The sequence below is a fragment of the Tasmannia lanceolata genome, unplaced genomic scaffold (assembly GCF_043159265.1).
Source record: "Tasmannia lanceolata isolate RefF3 unplaced genomic scaffold, GAP_Taslan_0.1 ptg000023l, whole genome shotgun sequence".
In the NCBI taxonomy this organism is placed as follows: Eukaryota; Viridiplantae; Streptophyta; class Magnoliopsida; order Canellales; family Winteraceae; genus Tasmannia; species Tasmannia lanceolata.
Window position 1 is genome coordinate 2,465,777 of NW_027518700.1, and position 19,557 is coordinate 2,485,333.

Here is a 19,557-nt window from a genome sequence, read left to right on the forward strand (position 1 = left end):
TTTCCCACCAAAAGGATGAGAAAATCACTTTCCTGATAAAACTACTTTGCCTACATACTTTCATTTCCTTTCTCGGCAAGTGAACGACGAAATTTTCTCACAAAAAGGAATTTTCTCAAAGTTTCTTTTTCTTTCTTTTCCAGTTTTCCACGTCAGCTTATTTTCCTGCAGCTAGAAAACATGTTAACAGAACCCGGCTCTGTTCACTTCTTTTCCCCGGAAAGGAAAGGAAAGGATTTCATTTTCATTTCCTTTCCAAGTGACATGGCAGAAGGAAAAGGAATTCAGGGAAACTGTTAAGGAAAAAGTTTTGTTTTCTTTGGAAAGCCTCTTTCCAATATATTTAATCGGAAACCAAATATCGAGTAACAGGAAAAAGTCAATTTCCACATCATTTTCAGCTTTTAAATAAGAAATTCCACATCTGATAATATTTTTCCTTGGAAAAGAAGTGAACACAGAAATTCTTTCTTGTCAATGAAAAAAAAAGGCTGTTTTTCAGGAAAAACAGCACCAGGAAAAAGAAGTGAACAGTACACGGCTTCAAAGTTCAAACCCTCAGTCTTTTTCTGTGAGAGAGGGACACAGAGTTGCAGATTCAGCAAAACGAAAAGAAAATCTTCTAAAAGAATAAACTCAATTCGATTTTCAGTTCAGGTACTTTTCCATTCACCCATCTTCTTGCTTCCCCCCCCCCCCTGTTTTCTTCTATCCAGATTCCCAAATCTCTAACATGCGCTTAGGTATTCCCATCTCTAACGTGCGCTAGGTGTTCAGGGTTAAGATGTTCTTCCACATGGTGTTGAACCGGAACATGCAACTCCATCCTCGCCACTTTGGTCCCAATCTTCGTGACAAGTTAATCGCAAAGCTCATGAAAGACGTCGAGGGCACTTGCAGGTTCAATTTTTTTTTAAACCTAATTAACAAACCCTAACTTCTCAAAACCCAATTTCCCCTTTTCTTTTTTACCAAATTCACGAACCCTAAATTTTTTTCTTCTCATTGCAGTGGCCGGCACGGATTCGTGGTGGCGATAACTGGCGTGGATGAAGTTGGCAAAGGATTGATTAGAGAAGGAACGGGTTTCGTGACGTTTCCTGTGAAATACCAGGCTGTTGTTTTTCGGCCGTTCAAGGGGGAGATCTTGGAAGCTGTAGTTACCATGGTTAATAAGGTCTGATTTATTATTATTAAGATCCTTATCTTTTATTCCTTTGAATTTTTGTTTTGTTACATTCGTATGGAAAATCATTAGTAATGGAAAATTGGGAATTTCTGCAGATGGGTTTCTTTGCTGAGGCTGGACCTGTCCAAATATTCGTTTCTAATCATGTGAGTACGAGTTGTTCTTTGGATTTGCACTTTATTGGATTCGTTTAGATGGAGTGAATCAAAGTGCTTGTTTATAAGCTTTGGTTCAATTACCAATCTGATTTATTTTCATGCTGATCATCATGGATAAACTATGTTAGTTTTTTTAATGAAAATCTGTGATGCTAGTACTCTTGGGTGGTGAACCTTGATTGTTGTGTTTATGCTTAAATAATTTGTGATTAACCACACTAATTTGTGATTAACCACACTGAATGGTTGAGAACTGAGAAGAATAGGAAGCAAAACAAACATAATCACTACACAATCACCGAAAATAGAGAGAGAGAATGTTAACACCATAAAATGTAGGAATCCAACACAAATAATGGAGAATCCAGTATTAAAAAGGAAAATTAAAAGGACACACTAAAGAGAATGAGAGTATGTGACTTATCTAAGGGTTTATAGTTGGTTCAAGGCTTTTTTACTGGGATTTCTAGGACTTTGAATCACGGAAAGGGTTAAGGAAACAAAGATAATCAAAGGATCTAAAAACTAAATTTTTAGGTTAGAAAAGAGGTTTTTTTTTATAAAAAAAATAAAAATAAAATTGGGCCTGAGGTTCTGCAGAGATCCAACTGTTGGTTCCTTTTAAAATGACACTATCTGAACTGCAATCAATGTTGAGGCGAAGGCATCTTTATAATTAAAAAAGAAAGGCATCTTTAGGAGCCTATTTGGTTTCGGCATCTTTAATTGGCGTCTAGAGGGGCAGCACATTATGGGTTGATGGTGATTCATAAAATATGATCAAGTGGGTTTTGCAACATAGCAATGATCCTTGGAGATTGGCATACGTCTTAAATGAAACTCATGGCATTTTTAGAGATTTGAACGTCTTAAATGAAACTCATTGCATTTTTAGAGATTTGAACGTCATCTTTCTCAGTATTGAGGGATGCTAGTTGACAACCTGATGCAGATATTAGGATTTATTTTTGTATTATTTAGTTTCTAGTATTTTTATTTCCATGTTATTAGTTTCTAGGATTTTATTTTCCATGTTTTTAGAATTAGGAAGTTTAGTCTTTTAGGGAATTCTTATTTTGGAAGGTTTCTATTTCTTAGGTTGCTTATTTGCCTATATATAGGCCCCTCTTTAGAGCTTTATTGTTAACTTTGATTGATATTGAATAAAGATTCTTCTCCCTCTAATTCTGGTTTTCTTCTTCCTCTTCTGATTTCTTCTCCTCTCCCTAAATTCGTCTATTCTTCTTCTTCTACTTATCCCTAAATTCGTCTCTTCTTCAGGTTATTTTCGTCTATTCTTCCCCTATTCTTCTAATTCTATCCCCTTTCGTCTATTTCTCTCCCCTTTCTTCTATTTCCCTTCACGGTGCTGCATCACAACCTTTCCAAAGAGGGTAAATGGAGAAATGATGATGCAGGACTAGTAGGGAAGATACTACTGCCATTAAAAAAATTGAGTAGAAACTAATAACTAGTTATTGTTGAACTAATTATCCAATATTGATTCTTTTTGCTCTGATATCCAATATGATGTAAAACTTATAGAGGAAAGCCAAATCCAATCTTTACTTTGACAAAATTATGGATCAATATTGAATGGAAACTAAAGAATTGAAGTCTTGTGCATGTGAAAGTGATTTCCCCCTTGATCGCGGGTTTGATGCAATAGACCCAACCATTGGAATGATTACATTGGTCCTTGGGAGTGACTCCATAGCTAGTTAGTGGTGTGATGCCGTAGTATATCCCATTTATAAGTAATCACTTATCCTGATTCCTCTCTTCCACATCTATTTTTTTTCTATTACCAAATTCTCCATCGTCTCAATATTGTGGAGAAATAGCCCTAGATCTGGGCAATTTTTGATCTCTCAAGATTCAACACATTTTTATGCAATTGGGAGAGGAAATACACTCTATATCCACTTCTCTATCTTTCCCTGGACCCATTATCCTTGGAAGACAAATGTTGAAAGCTTGATCCATGTAGTCGTAATTTCCACTCTTCCTTCTTTTACCTCTACTCAAGACATTCATGAGCAGTAAGAGCGAGAGAGTTGCTTTGTGTAAATTCGATTTGCGCCCCAGATCAAGCGAACTCCTTTCCCTTTCACTAGTTTGGGGCACCTCTAATACCGTGTTGGCAACTAAATTTTCACTTTTTCATCATATCCGAAAATTTGTCCATTTATCTTCATGTAAACAAACTTCCTTTAACTAACTTGAACTCCTCCTAGTCAAGCTGTTACAAAAAATCAAACTAAAACAAGGCTTCTAAAACTAGAAAATAATCTGTGTAAAATAACCCCGAAATCCCACTTTTGTCTTAACCCGTCATTATCGTCTATTCCTTGCCATCATTATAATCCTTTTGTATAGACATAAGAACTTCTAAACTGAAATTAGGAATTAAAACAATTTAAAATCAAGACTAAAGTGGTTTTTTATGGAATTGTTTTTTGTGGAAATCGACCAATCCAGTCGCCGTTATTCTCAATTTCTGGAAAAAAAAGTTAAGAAAGTCTCCAGAAATGACAACCAAATTTTCACTTTTTCATCATATCCAAAAATTCGTCCAATCATCTGCACATGCAAACAAACTTCCTTTAACTAACTCAAACTTGAACTCCTCCTAGTCAAGCGGTTACAAAAATCAAACTAAAACAAGGCTTCTAAAACTAGAAATTATTCTGTGTAAAATAACCCCTAAATCCACTTGAGTCTAAATACTTCATTATCGTCTATTCCTCGCCTTCATTATAATCCTTTTGTATAGACATAAGAACTTCTAAACTGAAATCAGTCAAAATTTCATCATTAATACCGTCACAGAACGTTGGCACGTATTTTAGGTCCCAAATTGGGGTATCTTGTAAAATAGATAGAAATACTTGTAGATCTTGAGCTTCAAAACAAGCTATAAATTTCTTAAAACCGGATATTACTTTGAGAAATGATGCCTTTATGAAGTGTCTGCATCAATTCGAAAGAAACCTTGTTTTCTAAGTGCATTACATCCAGAATCATTGAAGTTTTTAGGATATCAAGTTGTTCCATGTCTCTTAGATATTCTTCTTTGATCACATTATATGACAGCTATGCAATTCTCCAAACAAATACAGTTTAGCCTCCATCAACTAGTGGCTCGAGGCCATTTCAATATCAATTTCATGACATTAGTTGACTATCTCTCATATTTTTGGGTAGTCTTAGCCCTGGTACTGTACTAACCATAGTTAAACTCCCTTGCATCATCGTCAACCCCCTCGCGTCGCGTCATTTTTTTGGTTGGTCTAAAGTATAAACGTACTTTACTAACTAGTAGATATGTCTAAGTTTCTGCAAATGGGTTATAAAAAAGAGGTAAAATAGTGAAGGAAAGTGCATTTGGATTCCCTTGCCACTTGTTCTTTTTTACTTTTTTCCCTTGTAGGACATATTTCTATCTGCAAATGAGTCACCATGATATCCGTCCCTCAACAGTGAGTAATGTCCTTAAATGCTAAACACTTCTCCTGGGAATTTAGCCCCCTTATGTTCCTCCAAACTATCTTCATGGATGCGAAATGATGGTTATAGTTAAACCCTTTGACTGGCCCTAGGCCAATCTCCTTAATTCCCTTGACCCCTTACCTTCTCCTTTCCTTGTTTCAATTGCATTCAGCATTCTCCATGTTTCATTCTCGGTATCTTCAAATAGAATACCGGGGTCCCTACCCAGTTTTGACATGACTACTTCTTCGGATTGAGGTTGATCTCTGTCTAACGATGATTCCCTGCCCCCTTTGTTAAGTGCCGTAGCAACGGATTCCCTCAACTGTACCTCCAATGAGTCCTCTTTCTCTGAATTCTTACCTTTCCTCCTCTCTCACATTTGTCTGAATTCATACTTTGTAGCCTCTTATACGTCAAAAGTTCAAGACATCTACTGCCTAATAATCTTCCTTACCGAACGATATCTTTGATTGTAATATGATATAAATACCCTTTTCCCTAATTTACATATAATTTTTCTTTCTCCTTATTGATAACAAGCTTTCTTCAAGTAATAGAATCAAAGAGAACAAGGGAACAACCCAAGCCCCACTCCCCAATGCAAAGGCATCTTAAATCCAATGGAAATCTCTGCCTGTTAGACCTTTTAGCCAGGTATTAGTTTGCTTTTTGCACTTTATATTGATGTGTCCCGCAGGGAGAAGATATATGCATTTTCTATTTTGAAGTGTCTGAGTATCATTAGCAATACCTTCCTTCCAGTCCCATTAATATTAACTAACAGAGGTTCAACTGTATTGACTTTGCTCATTTCTATTGTAAATGTATTTGTGTTCTCTGATCTTCTTTTCCATTTTGTAGCTAATCCCAGATGATATGGAGTTCCAGTCCGGCGACATGCCGAATTATACAACATCAGATGGATCTGTACGTTTCAGCTCTCGACTTCTTTTCATGTCTATTGTTTCCATATATTACATATGACATGAACAATACAATTTGATATCAATCTCTCTTATTTGGCCATTATGTTGAATCTGTGCAACTAGGTTAGATTCTTTGATGTGAAGTCTAATTAAAGGCCTAATCAGTTTCTGGTTGTGGAATTGTAGTGGGAGTAAGTCTAGGTACTTTATCCTCACTTGACACATCAGCAGTGATGGATGTACTATCAGCACTCATATTTGTTTTCAAATTTCACGATCTTAAATGGTTTTGCAGAAACATATGGTGACCAGGAAACTAAGTGAATGCTACAACACAATAAGACGTAAAAGAAACCATAGCTAGGACCAAAATGAGGATAAGTATCACTATACATTTTCCTTGAAAAACAGTTCATCCGGCATCCGTTTTTAACTCGTTTGATATTGTTTTTAATTACACTAGAATGCACAAGAGTGTGTGAGCAAATTTCTTGTTTTTGAGAATTTGTATTTGCATCAGTGAATTGCCTTTTTCCTAGAAAAGAAGGTTATCTTTTTGTTATTTGGCATAATGTTTATTTTTGGCATAAAAATGTGAATTCTTTCCTAACCAAAGTTGAAGTTGTAACTGATATTTTGGACTATTTGCAGGTGAAGATTCAAAAGGACAGTGAAGTACGGTTAAAGATTATCGGGACTCGTGTCGATGCTACAGAAATTGTATGTACTTTGGCCATTTCTTATCTGTCACAATGTCCAAATCCTATGTACTAATTGCTCTATAGTGGACCATAACCTTTAAAAGTACTATGGTGCTTGTTAAAAAAATTAGGTTCAATCCCATTTATATTCAATATAATGTTTAGCTATTCACTTATGTTTTCTTTGCTTTTCACTGAATTGTTTCTATCATTGTTTAAAAAAAAATCTACAGCCATAATGAATATAAATAAGCAACGATTCAAAATATCTCATTTGTGGTTTTAGCATCTCCATCCGTAAGTTTGAAACTACCGTGAAGTGTTTTCTCTGCATTTTTGGGATCATTGCCTCTCTAATGCATGTGTCAAGCCTAATTGACTTGTATCTCTTACGATGCGGTGCAAGGTGTGTATATGAGGTGCATAGGCATTTCCAGGTGCTTCAACTGGAACCATGACTCTTGAGTTATGACAATAGAAGCTTTAATGGAGCCTAGAGTTTGGCATGTTTTCATGTACATTAAAATGCCTCCCTCTTTCATCATATGGACATGTTGAAAGAAGAAACAAGATAAAAGAATAGGATCTTAAGGGACTGTACTTATTACGCCTGCGTGATGCTTATAAGTTATAAACACCACTGAAATGTCAGTTGGTGGTCCCACTGTGACATGGAACAGCCAAAAGTTGAAGTAGCTAATTTTTTTCATCATTGCAATTTAGGGAAGTTATTTAGAATTTGGTGCATTGTTTTAAATTTCGGCCGAACTGACTTAGAGGGCAGTGTGTATACTGTGCGGCCACATTTTGTTTCTAGAATCGACCTTCATTTATTTCATGGTGGAGTTAAATATCTACATGGTACATATGCAGTTCATCCACAAAGTCTACTGATCCTTATAAAATCCTTGCTGTATGTTTGCCAATTTACTAGAGACCCTTCAAACTTTTCGTCCTCGCTCGAGCCAAACCTCACCGATTTTTACCTGGAACTGGAATGACCCGCATCATTTGATTCTTTTGTGCTTTTTGGCACACATGGCTCATTTATTTTGTAATGTTACCTTCATATCTGTAGAACTTCCGTTACTCGCCATACTTTTTATTTAACATTTTGGCTTTGCTGTGCAGTTCTGCATTGGTACCATAAAAGATGATTTCTTGGGTGTAATCAATGATCCGGGTGCAGCTTCTTAGTGGAAGACATAGTGACCAATTTTACTTTGCAAACATGCTGCATTTATACTGTGCACTCCAATTCCTCTTTCTGCTGTTTGTAGTTTTATTAAGTTAATTAATGGATTGCATCTTCAATTAGATGATGCCATTGTCCTTTCTTGTGGGCTAAATCTCACACTGCTGTACCCTTCATTGGAAAAGGTACAATCACACTGCATACCTGCTCCTTTTTTTCCTGAATAGTAGATCCTTTAAAGGTGACCCAGATGGTGAAGTGTAGATCGTTTCAAGGGGTCCCAGATGGTGAAGAAAATGAGATTTTATATGCTTTGTGGCCATATAATCCCGAATTTTTTCTGAAGGAACTATACGGCCCACTCCATAGGATGATCCAAACCGTCCTTTTGTTGGGCCACAACTTAAATAGTTTGTGCCCCAAAATCATTTCCATAGGATGATCCTAACACTCCAATCTATAGAGGTCTTTGCAGTCCCTTGGAGGGTTAGGATCATCTATGAAAATGATTTTTATGGCACAAAATGGACGGTTTGGATCATCCTATGGAGTGTGCCGTACAATATTTAAAAAAAAACGGGACCACACACCATATAAAAACTCCAATGGAAAAGGCATAGCACAACAAAAAAAATTTCATGAGGCTCGAATTGACTAAGCCTAATCCTGACATTGGTTGGGTTCGTCTCCGTGGATCATTTTCTTCCATTCTTTCCTATCTAAGGTCATGTTCTCTGTTATGTTCTTAGCCCTCAAGTCTTTCCTCACTGTTTCTACCAAGTCAGGACGACGGAGGAGGAGACGAGGGTTGGCATTAGTTTGGCAGCTGGCAGTAAACTTTACCACTTTTTTATGAAATGAATCCTATAGAAACGTAAAAAGTGTAGCTATATACACTATAGGGTGGTGGCCCAAGGAAGAAAAATGGGGCAGATATATCACTTCCCTTTTGAGTGATGTAATCTCAACCAAAGCCAATGAACTGGGCGGTTTAGATCAATCAAAGGTGGGGTCCACTATCCTCGTTCAGTTACTTTTGTAGGCATATGCAGCCTAAACATTAGATAGTTGGCCAATGTCTCGTGATAGTCTAACAGGATGGCCCACCAAACAATGATAAATTCGCACCCCTCTGGCTTGAATCCACGTTAAAAAGCGTTAGTCTGCCGCATACGGCCCTCCTCTAAAGTTTAAAGGGTGCGAATCATCCTACATGGGGTGCGAATTTATCATCGCCCTAATTAGAGCAAGATCTCCACGTGTATCATGAAGACCACTCGAGTAGAGAAGCACGTGCCTAAAGCGCAGTACTTGTAGGTGCGCAGCTTAATCAACTGCGCACCCAGCGTAAATTATGACTGACCGTCTAAAAAACTCAGCGATTCATACCATTTTTTTTTTTTTGGTATGAATCGCTTTCGTGCACTGCGCATGCTTACTCTAGTACTGATAAAAATGAAGTATCTCATTTGTTGTGCCACAACATATATAGACTGTAACCCATAGATCATCTCCATAGGATAATCTTAACCCTCCGATCTAAAGAGGTTATCCTATGTATGATCTACGGCAGGGGCGATGGCACATGAAAGGGAAGGGGGATAATTGCCCCCCTTAATTTTTTGGAAGAAAAAAAAAAGAGGAAGTCTAGCGTTTTGGGACTCTATTGGCCAATAGGGAAGGGGGACAATATGAAGCTATTCAGCACTCTATTGGCCATAATGTGCCTTGTTGGCTTTCCCTTCTAAAACTACAATTAATACATCGCAAAAAAATCGCCCATCTCCTCTTGACGCTAAAACTAAAAGGCCAGCATCATTTTTGAAATAAATCCTTCTCTTAAATACCATCAATAGAATCCTAAATAGTCGGCATTTTCCTCACAATCCAAACCGTTGATTTGTTGCGCCCTTGCCTATAAAATCATCTCCATTGGATGATCCTAACTCTTCAATCTATAGATATTTCTAAATGTAATTTATCTACATATTAGAGGGTTAGGATCATCCTATGGGGATGATTTTTTCACCTGTGATTCCTAAATCAAAGTGTACTAATAGGACACACGCATAATCTAATATTTGCACTCCATTTAATTGAAAGGGCTCAGATCCCTTGAGAGTCATCTTTCAAAAAGGGAGATTATATGATGGCCGGTCATGTATGAGGGTGCAGCCCAAACCCACCTTATTTGGGTGATCCAAACCGTTCATTTGTTGGGCCCTAATGTATATAAGATGTGCCCCAAAATATCTTCTCCATTGGATGATCCTAACCCTCCAATTTATGGAGGTTTAAAATTGACGGTACAATATAGAAATCTGCACATAACAGAGGGTGAGGGTTCGGATGAACAGTATGGAGACATTTTTTTGGGATACACCCTATCTACATCCACGTAAGGCCCAAAAATTAATGGTTTGGATCAGCCAAACGATCCGGGGCGGCCACCATATATAATCTCGTTAGAGAGGGGTTTTTTTGTTGACTCAAATAAACCCCAACAAGTTGACAAGTGATAAAATAGAAGTCTCAAGTAACTATATTTACTCCGTCAATGCCTGTCAAGAATAATGCTATAATGAGAAAGGCTCATTAAAGAATGGAGCATGGCCGACTATTTTGACCGATTTTTTTGCCGATGTATTAATCATAGTCAGAAAAGGGCAAACCAGCAAAGCGTATTATGGCCAATAGAATCCCGAGTACAAAATAAGTTTTAAATTTAAATTTTACCATTTTTATATCCCTTCCTTCTAAAAAATATCTTTTTCTCTTCCCAAGTGAGGGTTTTTCCCTTCCTTTTAAAAAAAATATGCCCCCCTTTTAGGAATATAAAAGGGATATAACAATGAACATATGAGGGTTCTTCATCCGGTACGGGACTATCTTTTCAACTACACTTCTACATCATTTTGTAAAAGCAAATCTTTCCAAGAAAACATTTTTTTTTCCCAAACGCTTTTGATAAAACATTTTCCAAAACACTAAAACATGCAAAATACATGATTTTGAAAATCCAAAATCACTAACAATGCTTCCACAACGCGTTCCAATCCATTAATAATTTGGTAACGAGTGTTGGAAGAAACTCCGAGAAACACACCTGAAAGTCGTAGGGAAAACCCATTAGTGAAATGATGAACTACAAACATGTACATCTCTTGATAGCAATCAATTTCACAAAAAAAGAACGAAGAAAAAAAAACCATCTTCCCTTGAGCAATAACTTCTACAAAGCAGCTACGAAATGCTAGCTTAGAGTAAGAGATAAACACGATTTACCAGGATTATTTTCCAAAAATCCTACTGTTTAACAGTATGGTATAGATCATGAATGGTCTATCGGAAGATGTTTACACCTAACCCCGTTTGACCAGCAGATTGATAAACAGAAAACGAAGAGAAAAATGGCAATAGAACAGAACTATAGCGACAAAATGGCAATAGCACCATTGGTTATACCGTCTCAGAATCAAATAAAGATGGAGTTTGCCAACTAGAATTGACGTTAATTGACATTTAATAACTAAACGTGTAGTATAGTAGTGTGGTTGCTAGTGCAAAGCAACGGATCTCAGTACAACACTTACGGTTTATCTTAGGTAAACCCAGATTAAAGGCAGTTATTATAGCATTCTTACCATCACAAAATGGAGATCAGTAAAATAATGTGACTACTAAGATTGACTGGAATATCATGAACCCAGACTGTATGTGTATAGGTACTAAACAACAGCTACAAATAATAACAGTACCGTAGTTCAAGCCATACCCAATTCGTCCTACAAATGCCAACCCAGACTGTTATGTTCATTTGAATTTGCAGTTGCTACTACTCTTTTTTGTGATGCTTCAATGAGGCAAGCTTCCTATCTTAAAGCCATGCTAAGATTATTTATTTTCTTTGAATGGTAACAAAATTATACAAAAAGAGCAAATGCCGCAACAAAGAAGCCTCAACCAAGACTTTATTATGATTCATGATCATTTTCTGTTAGGAAAAGCTCTCCATGAAACTATTTTGAAAGGCAAACCATAGGATAAACATTTGTTTTACAAGAGAAATTACAGGAGTGGTTTCACATCATTTGGATCAGATTTGAATGTGCTAGAAGCAAATCTATTAAGGTATTTTGACATTGCAAGAAACCATTTTTCTGTTTTTTAGAAGAAGATCAATTATTATTAGGTGAAAACTGTGCTTTATGTTTGGAGGCAGGAGAATCTGCATCCCCTCTTCTTCTCCATTGTAGAGTGGCGAGGGGCGTGCGGGAAAACCTTCTTAGTCGGTTTGGCATCCATTGGGTCTTTAAGGAAACTCTTGCTGTGTTGGTCTTTGTTCCCTTGGAGGAAAAAGGGAAGATATTGTGGCATGTTGCTTTGTTAGCTACATTTTGGGTATTATGGAAAGAAAGAAACACTAGATTATTCAAAGGATATGCTAGAGGAGCTAACTTCCACTTCATAAAGGTGTTAGCTCTAACTATTTCTTGGGTGAAAACCCTTCCAAAGTTCGCATTTGTTATCAGCGTATGCTTTGTGGGAAGGTTGGAGACATATGCATGAGTACGGAATGGAGGCGAAAGGTAGTACAGAAATGGGATTCCCTGCCTACGGGCTTCCTAAAGCTAAACTTTGATGGTTCGAGCTTTGGGAACCTGGGTCCGGCTGGCATAGGAGGGGAGCTAGGAGATGATCATGGAAATGTTATTTAGGCCTATCCGAGTCCTATTGGGTTAGGGGATGCTTCTGAAGCCAAGGTTGGAGCTGTTCATCAAGGAATAAATCTATTAGTTTCAAAAGGTGTTGATCAAGTGGTAGTAGAGAGAGATTCTCTAAATGTCATCACTTGGCTCCAAGTTCATCACAATAACCCATGGAGGTTCATCAGATTCTTTGATGAGATCTTTGAACACTGCAAATTTTTTACTCTCTTTCTCGCATATCCGGAGATCGGCAAACGAGGTGGCGGACAACTTGGCTAGATTGGAGGTTTCGAAAGAAGCTTTGGCTCTTTTTTATTCTTTACCTCCATAATGTATTCTTTCTTTGTTTCTACCTTCTTAATGATATGTCCCCCCTTTGTACCATGACAACCTCAGTCCTCTTGTTTTAATAAAATTGGCGATCATTCAAAAAAAAAAAAAGTTTCCACCTAAATTGAGGATCCCATGGATAACATGAGCTAATTGCCAGATTCCTAATCTACAACAAAGCATCCAAGCAAATGCATTCGAGGAGTCAGCTTCCACAAACGGGCAACCACCTAACTCTATGAATAATGCAAATGCCGGTGAGAGCACAAACATCCACCTTGCTCGAACCCTTTATCCAATAGGTTTGAAGGATGCCTTCAAAATCTCCCCTGGTCATTCCCAAACACTCCTACCATACCTAAGTTACGAAAGGAACTCCTGCGAGACTAAATTTGACCACATTGGTTGTATGAGTGTCCAGTTCACATTTTTAACAATCTTTGGAAGGCAGCTAAAATTATATTAAGAATGAGAAGATTTTCAAATGACAAATAGCTAAAGACTATCAGTAGATCCCATTCTTAGAGATCACTCAAAAGAGAACCAGAAGAATATGCATGTTCCAGTGAGCTAGTTGAAACCAATACTTACTATAAGTAAAAAATATAACAAGTTCAAATACTTAAAAAGGGATTATGAACACTGGTTGTATACATACCACAAAGAACTGCACTTTTCACAAGAGGTGGTACAGGTATGTCTCCTTCAGATTTTTTAATGCTCCTGAAACCATGGAAATAATATTAAAAAATAAGCATAACACAGTAATAACTTATAAGAACAAGCATAAGACAGTTATATAGAGGGAGCATAAGCATAAGATAGTTATATGGAGGGATAGTGCATTGTTCACAAACGATAGAATCAGAGCCTATCACAAAAGCGCCACAAACCAAAACACTGTGTATGATCGATAAGATAAATATAGAAGACTTATATTAAGCAATCATACATTTAAAAAATGAAATGATGTCAAAATGTAGCAGGTATCATTAAACATTGATAACAAGTCATGCATCCAGGATCCACCCAAGAATCAATTTCTGCTCGTCCAGGATCAGAAAATTCCATAATAAGTTCTATTTGTGGTCATTTTAGACTTCCCAAAATCTTCACAAAAGAAATGTAGGATCAATCGACCAAAGCACACATAGTAAGAAACACAATTCATCCAAAAGATAACCTACAACATGGACGTTTAGATCAAACTATCCTTTCATAAGCATTCTGGGGAACAGGATCAAGATCCATCCAAGAATCAATTTCTGCTTTCCCAGGATCAGAAAATTCCATAATAAGTTCTATTTGTGGTCATTTTAGACTTCCCAAAATCTTCACAAAAGAAATGTAGGATCAATCGACCAAAGCACAAATAGTAAGAAACACAACTCATCCAAAAGATAACCTACAACATGGACGTTTAGATCAAACTATCTTTTCATAAGCATTCTGAGGAACAAAACTCAGCTTTCAATCGCTGGCATAAGGATAGGCTTGCATTTTTTTCATAAACCATGCAGATTTAAGCGGCAAAACAAGACTAGCGGCTTTTGTTGCAAAGAAAAGAAACCAACAGAGAAGAGAAGGATGTTGTTTTACTCTAAACAACAGGTGATTGTTTCAAAATTTAGTAGCAAAAAATATTCATTTAAATTAATCAAGGGTGTTTTGGTTTTAATGATATGGTATAGAAATTTCATACTGTACATAATTTATTAAACAGAAGACATAATGGCAAATTTACTCAACTATAAACAAGCCAAATTTCACGGTTTAAGTTGACCCTGACCATGTAGAGGAAAGAGCCAAATTTCTACAACGTTGTTTGGTCACATGAGCAAAAAAGTGATTCTCAAGAGCGGGGCTGAATGGGTGGGCTTCTGTTAAGCGGGGGGTGTCGGAGGATTTTCAGGTGAGTAAATACAGTGATGGCCAGGTTACGATGATATGCCCCTCTTATCGATGGCGGACGAGATTTCGCCCAACGTAGATGTCGGTAGAGTATGTCTGATACTGAAGCTATCAAAGTGTGAGGAGGAAGACTCAACTCAACTCAACTGAGCCTTTTGTCCCAAACTAGTTGGGGTCGGCTAATGAATCCTTTAGAAAATTTTAAATTTAGAAGGTGAAAGAAATCTGTCCGGCTCAAATTGACTAAGTCTAATCTTGACACTAGTTTGGTTCATCTACATGGATCATTTTATTCCATTCTCTCCTATCCAAGGTCATGTTCTCTGTTATGTTCCTAGCCATCAAGTCTTTCCTCACTGTTTCTACCCAAGTTGTTTTCGGTCTGCCCCTACCTCTTTTTACTCCATCAACTTGGCACGAGTCACTTCTTCTCATTGGAGTATCCAAAGGCCTACGTTGGATATGCCCAAACCATCTAAAGCGATGCTCTCTCATCTTCTCCTCAATTGGTGCCACCTCCACCTTTCTACGGATGGCTTCATTTTTAATTCTATCTAACCTTGTGTGGCTGCACATTCATCCAAGCATTCGCATCTCCGCTACACTCATCTTATGCACATGCTGCTTCTTCGTGGCCCGACATTCTGAGCCGTACGGGATGGCTGGACTCACAGCGTGAGGAGGAAGACTGAAAGGAGAAAATAGTCAAGATTTTCACTTTGTTTTTATGGGCTCACTCTACACACATTGGAGCCTAAAGATAATCAGGGTTGTCACCTAGTACTTTCAGTTCTACGGGCTCCCTCTACACATGGGGACCTGAAGACACTGCTTGCCCTAGATGAATGGATAGGGATGGTATTGGGGGTCAACTTCAAGTTGACAAGTGACAAAAAACTATAACCTGCTAGTCTAATTGTGGATACCCGCCACTTTGGGCAAATTTCAACATCTAGAGCAGTGGAGACTGGTTCCGACGAGATCACGGTGAAGGTGGTGATAAAATGGTGTTCATAGGTGCCTGGAGTGATGTCAGATGAAGGAGAAGCTTGGATGTGGAAGAAACCCCCGAAACATTTTCGGACTGTGGTTGAAGACGATAATGGGGCCCCAATGGAACCAAACCTTGGGAAGCGATGGGCTAGGCAGATGCTTGGTGGACCAGTTGAACAGTTAAATTTGGGCTAATTGACACATTTACAAGCACTAACGAATTTGATTTTTCTGAAGTTAAATTATTATATAAATTGAGGACAAACTTGAAGTGCTGCTAACAAGAGAGAGTATATCACTCAATTCTATACAATGATTGAATTGTGCATAAATATGCTTCTAAGTTCTAACTTTGTGGCAGTGTATCATGCCGATAGGCTGGAGGTTCAATCCCAGCTTACCTACCAAAAAAAAAAGTATCGTGCCGATGTATTATGAAGAAAATATGATGCAGCAAAATAGAGGCTGGATGGTTTTGGAAGATATGGATCTTCTAAAAATTCAATATTTTTTAATATTTTCTTAACATTTCAAAAAAATATAGACAAAAAATAGATGCTATAATTCATTTCATGGTCAATTCAGGGCGGCCATCATACAACTTTATGACTCAATTCTATTAACTTCGCATTTTGAGAATGTGCTAGTTCAGATACATCTAGGAAACACAAATTCAATACAAAATTACATCATATTTTCAGCAACGAATGAAGTCCAGAGTTGTAGCCAATCTGTCCACTCAAATATGCTTCTTACCGCAGCCATCACTTTCCAACTATAACTAAAATGTAAAAAGCATAACACTAAAAATAAAATTGAATGCCAATAATCAAATCAAGAGAGCAAAAAGAAGCTTCGTAAACCTCACATATCCATAAACCTCAAATAAGCAACACGAAAGGATATGAGCAGTACAAGATCTAATAAACATGGTAGCCAATTGCATGAATCCAGAAACTGATACAGGACAAGTAAAGATGTAAGTATACCTTTTGGCAGTCATTATCAAATTTGCAATTCCTTGTCCTATAAGTCCACAAGCAAACCCAACTGATGCATACAGAACTCCCTGGATGCAGATTGTGTAAATAAACTATTTCAACTATTATGAACAATAAACAATGCCAAGTACTCGTTATAAAGCCACATAATTATTAAGAAATAGAAGAAAAAGTCAACAAGAAGACAGTTATTGTTCTACATATTGCTCCAAAAGGTCAAGAAAAAGTTTCATATTCAAAAGGGACAAGCAGAGCATGATACCTTGTAGAAGTATGTTCCAATCCGTTGATCGATAGAAAATTTGCATCCGGGCCTTTCAGCTTCAAAAACACTGCATAAGATAAGTTGGGACATTAAAGAGAATTCCTAATGATCATTTCAAGTTCTAAATGAGAAGAAAATGGAGAATATAGCCAACAACGAATACAAATGGCACTGACAATCACCAATAAAGACATTATGATTGTCTTCCTACACAATGCAACATTGGTACCCGATATAAATAAACGATTCAACAGTCAACAATTAATTAATAGAAAACAGTTTAGGCCCTGTTCCGTTTGAGATTGTGGCAACCGATTGTAGGCCCCAAACTGATTACAGTACTCAAAATTCAACGTAATTTTGAGTTTTGAAATCTTTATGAAAAAGGTTTCATGGAATTTCTAGAACTTGTTTAGGTGATGGTAAGGTTGCAACTTACCCTAAGTACTCTAGTTCAGGTTTAGAAATCATGGTTTGGTTTTCAGGTTGAAAAATAAGACCCAATCTGGGGTTGGCTTTAAAGAGAAAAAAAAACGAAAACTTGGCCCCATCCAAGCTTCATAAAAAAGAAGAAGAGGGCAACCCAGTGCACGAGGCTCCCGCCATTGTGGAGTCTAGAAAGGGCTAGATGTACGCAGCCTTATACCTGTTTCCGTGACTCAAACACGTGACCACCATGTCACAATTGAGCAAACCCATCCAAGCTTCATAACATGAAAATATTTCCCCAGTAATTCGTTTTTTTTTTTTTTTTTTTTGAATGGCTTCCTCACTTATTCGTTAAAACTTAAAAGATAAAACCCCAACACACTCCTCTTACTTGATAGCTAATGTCCCTCCACTTCTTCCTTGTTCAATCTCCTTCATTCCTCCAAACTCCAAAGTGAAAAGTATTAGCCACAACAAAGATGTCTTTATGAGAGAAGCATGTTAAAACCCAAAATTGTTAGTTGAATCCGCATTTGAACTATCGCTTCATGGCACATCATTCATACCATGCATTACTTGAGATAGTTTCTTGGGTAGGGTAAGGTTCCCCAAAACCTAAGAAACCATCTATCTCAGCAAGTAGTATTCACGGATTTCTATGAAGAATAAATCAATATTTGGATTGCTAGTAGGATCCACAGATTTCAATAAAAAAAGACCTAAAAAGTGGTAATGTGCCTATCGTTAAGGCCATGTTTGGCTGCTATGAATTTTTTTTCCATGGAATCTTACTTTATCAAGTGGTGAGAGTGGGATAGGGAGGGTGGAGGAGAGACTAGATAGGGCATGCTTAAGGAAAGGGTGAAAAAGGCTGAAGAACAAGATAAATAAAAACTCAAATCAAACATTTTACTTTTTCCCTGCTTTCTAGCCACTTCTTACCCTCTACTCATATAATCTCAAATCTCTTCATCCCCCACCCTGGCCGAATGGTAAAGTGGTAAACCCGATTCTGGATTTGTTAGAGGTTCTTAGAGAACATGGGAATCCCATTGTTCATGGGAAAGATTACACATATTATCATGAGTAGCCAATCTAGAAAATGACACCTTCCAGTTCAGTGACTAGTTCACCTGAACCTGGCAACACTGGCAGAACAGAGCAACTCTGGTTTGCCTTTGTCCCAAATTAGTCGGGGTCGGCTAATGAATCCTTTGCAAAAATTTCATGAGGCTCGAATTGAATAAGCCTAATCCTGACATTGGTTGGGTTCATCTCTGTGGATCATTTTCTTCCATTCTTTCCTATCTAAGGTCATATTCTCTGTTATGTTCCTAGCTCTCAAGTCTTTTCTCACTGTTTCTACCGAGGAAGAGAGGAGGGTTGGCGTTATTTTGGCAGCTGGCCGTAAACTTTACCACTTTTTTTATGAAAAGAATCCTATAGAAACGTAAAAAGTGTAGCTATATATACACTATAGGGTGGTGGCCCAAGGAAGAAAAATGGGGCGGATATATCACTTCCCTTTTGAGTGATGTAATCTCAACCAAAGCCAGTGAACTGGACGGTTTAGATCAATCAAAGGTGGGGTCCACTATCCTCGTTCAGTTACTTTGGTAGGCATATGCAGCCTAAACATTAGATAGTTGGCCAATGTCTCGTGATAGTCTATCAGGATGGCCCACCAGACAATGATAAATTTGCACCCCTCTGGCTTGAATCCACGTTAAAAAGCGTTAGTCTGCCGCATACGGGCCCTCCTTTAAAGTTTAAATGGTGCGAATTATCCTACATGGGGTGCGAATTTATCATCGCCCTAATTAGAGCGAGATCTCCACGTGTATCATAAAGACCACTCGAGTAGAGAAGCACGTGCCTAAAGCGCAGTACTTGTAGGAGCGCAGCTTAATCAACTACGCACCCAGCGTAAATTATGACTGACCGTCTAAAAAACTCAGCAAAAGCATTTGTAGGTAGGGGTGCAACTAGGGTCGGGTTGAGGCCAACCCTAACCCAACCCTCTCCTCAGGTTGAAGATGGTCAACCCTAACCCAACCCGCCTCCAAATCGGGTCGGGTTAAGTCAGGTTCATCTCGAGCCAAATAGAAAAATACAAGGAAAAAAAAGCATAATCCTAAAAAAACATGAGAAAACTAGAGGATAGAGGTCAGGTTCCGGTCGGATCGGGTTGCAAGGCCTCAACCATAACCCAGCCCGAAATTAAATCGGGCTGGCTTTTCCCAACCCTAACCCAA

General features: G+C 37.8%; 2 protein-coding genes across 4 annotated transcripts; one reads left to right on the plus strand and one right to left on the minus strand.

Annotated features, from left to right (window-relative positions):
* The first annotated feature begins 505 nt into the window (after positions 1-505).
* Positions 506-7,865, plus strand: NRPB7 (DNA-directed RNA polymerase II). Of its 2 annotated transcripts, none has more exons than XM_077366477.1 (7): positions 506-657; positions 770-900; positions 1,012-1,177; positions 1,285-1,335; positions 5,704-5,769; positions 6,420-6,488; positions 7,601-7,865. In XM_077366477.1, exons 2-7 carry the CDS (start codon positions 785-787, stop codon positions 7,664-7,666), a joined length of 534 nt encoding a protein of 177 aa, XP_077222592.1. In that variant the 5' UTR covers positions 506-657; positions 770-784; the 3' UTR covers positions 7,667-7,865. The 2 variants fall into 2 exon arrangements, with proteins under 2 accessions (XP_077222592.1, XP_077222593.1); XM_077366478.1 differs by having other exon boundaries at positions 517-657; positions 778-900.
* Positions 7,866-10,328: 2,463 nt separating this feature from the next.
* Positions 10,329-18,236, minus strand: LOC143856459 (protein RETICULATA-RELATED 1, chloroplastic-like). Of its 2 annotated transcripts, none has more exons than XM_077366685.1 (5): positions 17,694-18,236; positions 16,871-16,940; positions 16,597-16,676; positions 13,362-13,426; positions 10,329-10,770 (listed from the first exon to the last, which is right to left on the minus strand). In XM_077366685.1, the coding sequence occupies exons 1-5, from the start codon at positions 17,738-17,740 to the stop codon at positions 10,652-10,654; spliced, it is 381 nt and encodes a 126-aa protein (XP_077222800.1). In that variant the 5' UTR covers positions 17,741-18,236; the 3' UTR covers positions 10,329-10,651. The 2 variants fall into 2 exon arrangements, with proteins under 2 accessions (XP_077222800.1, XP_077222801.1); XM_077366686.1 differs by lacking the exon at positions 17,694-18,236 and adding an exon at positions 17,313-17,485.
* Positions 18,237-19,557: the final 1,321 nt, after the last annotated feature.

Excerpts from the sequence above, each read along its gene's own strand:
- NRPB7 (XM_077366477.1), top strand. The coding sequence starts at position 785 with ATGTTCTTCCACATGGTGTTGAACCGGAACATGCAACTCCATCCTCGC. Across the intron at positions 901-1,011 it reads GACGTCGAGGGCACTTGCAG|TGGCCGGCACGGATTCGTGG; the intron begins GTTCAATTTTTT and ends TTCTCATTGCAG. Across the intron at positions 6,489-7,600 it reads GTGTCGATGCTACAGAAATT|TTCTGCATTGGTACCATAAA; the intron begins GTATGTACTTTG and ends TTTGCTGTGCAG.
- LOC143856459 (XM_077366685.1), bottom strand. The coding sequence starts at position 17,740 with ATGAAGGAGATTGAACAAGGAAGAAGTGGAGGGACATTAGCTATCAA. Across the intron at positions 16,941-17,693 it reads GGAGGGACATTAGCTATCAA|TGTTTTTGAAGCTGAAAGGC; the intron begins GTAAGAGGAGTG and ends TATCTTATGCAG. Across the intron at positions 16,677-16,870 it reads TTGGAACATACTTCTACAAG|GGAGTTCTGTATGCATCAGT; the intron begins GTATCATGCTCT and ends ATCTGCATCCAG.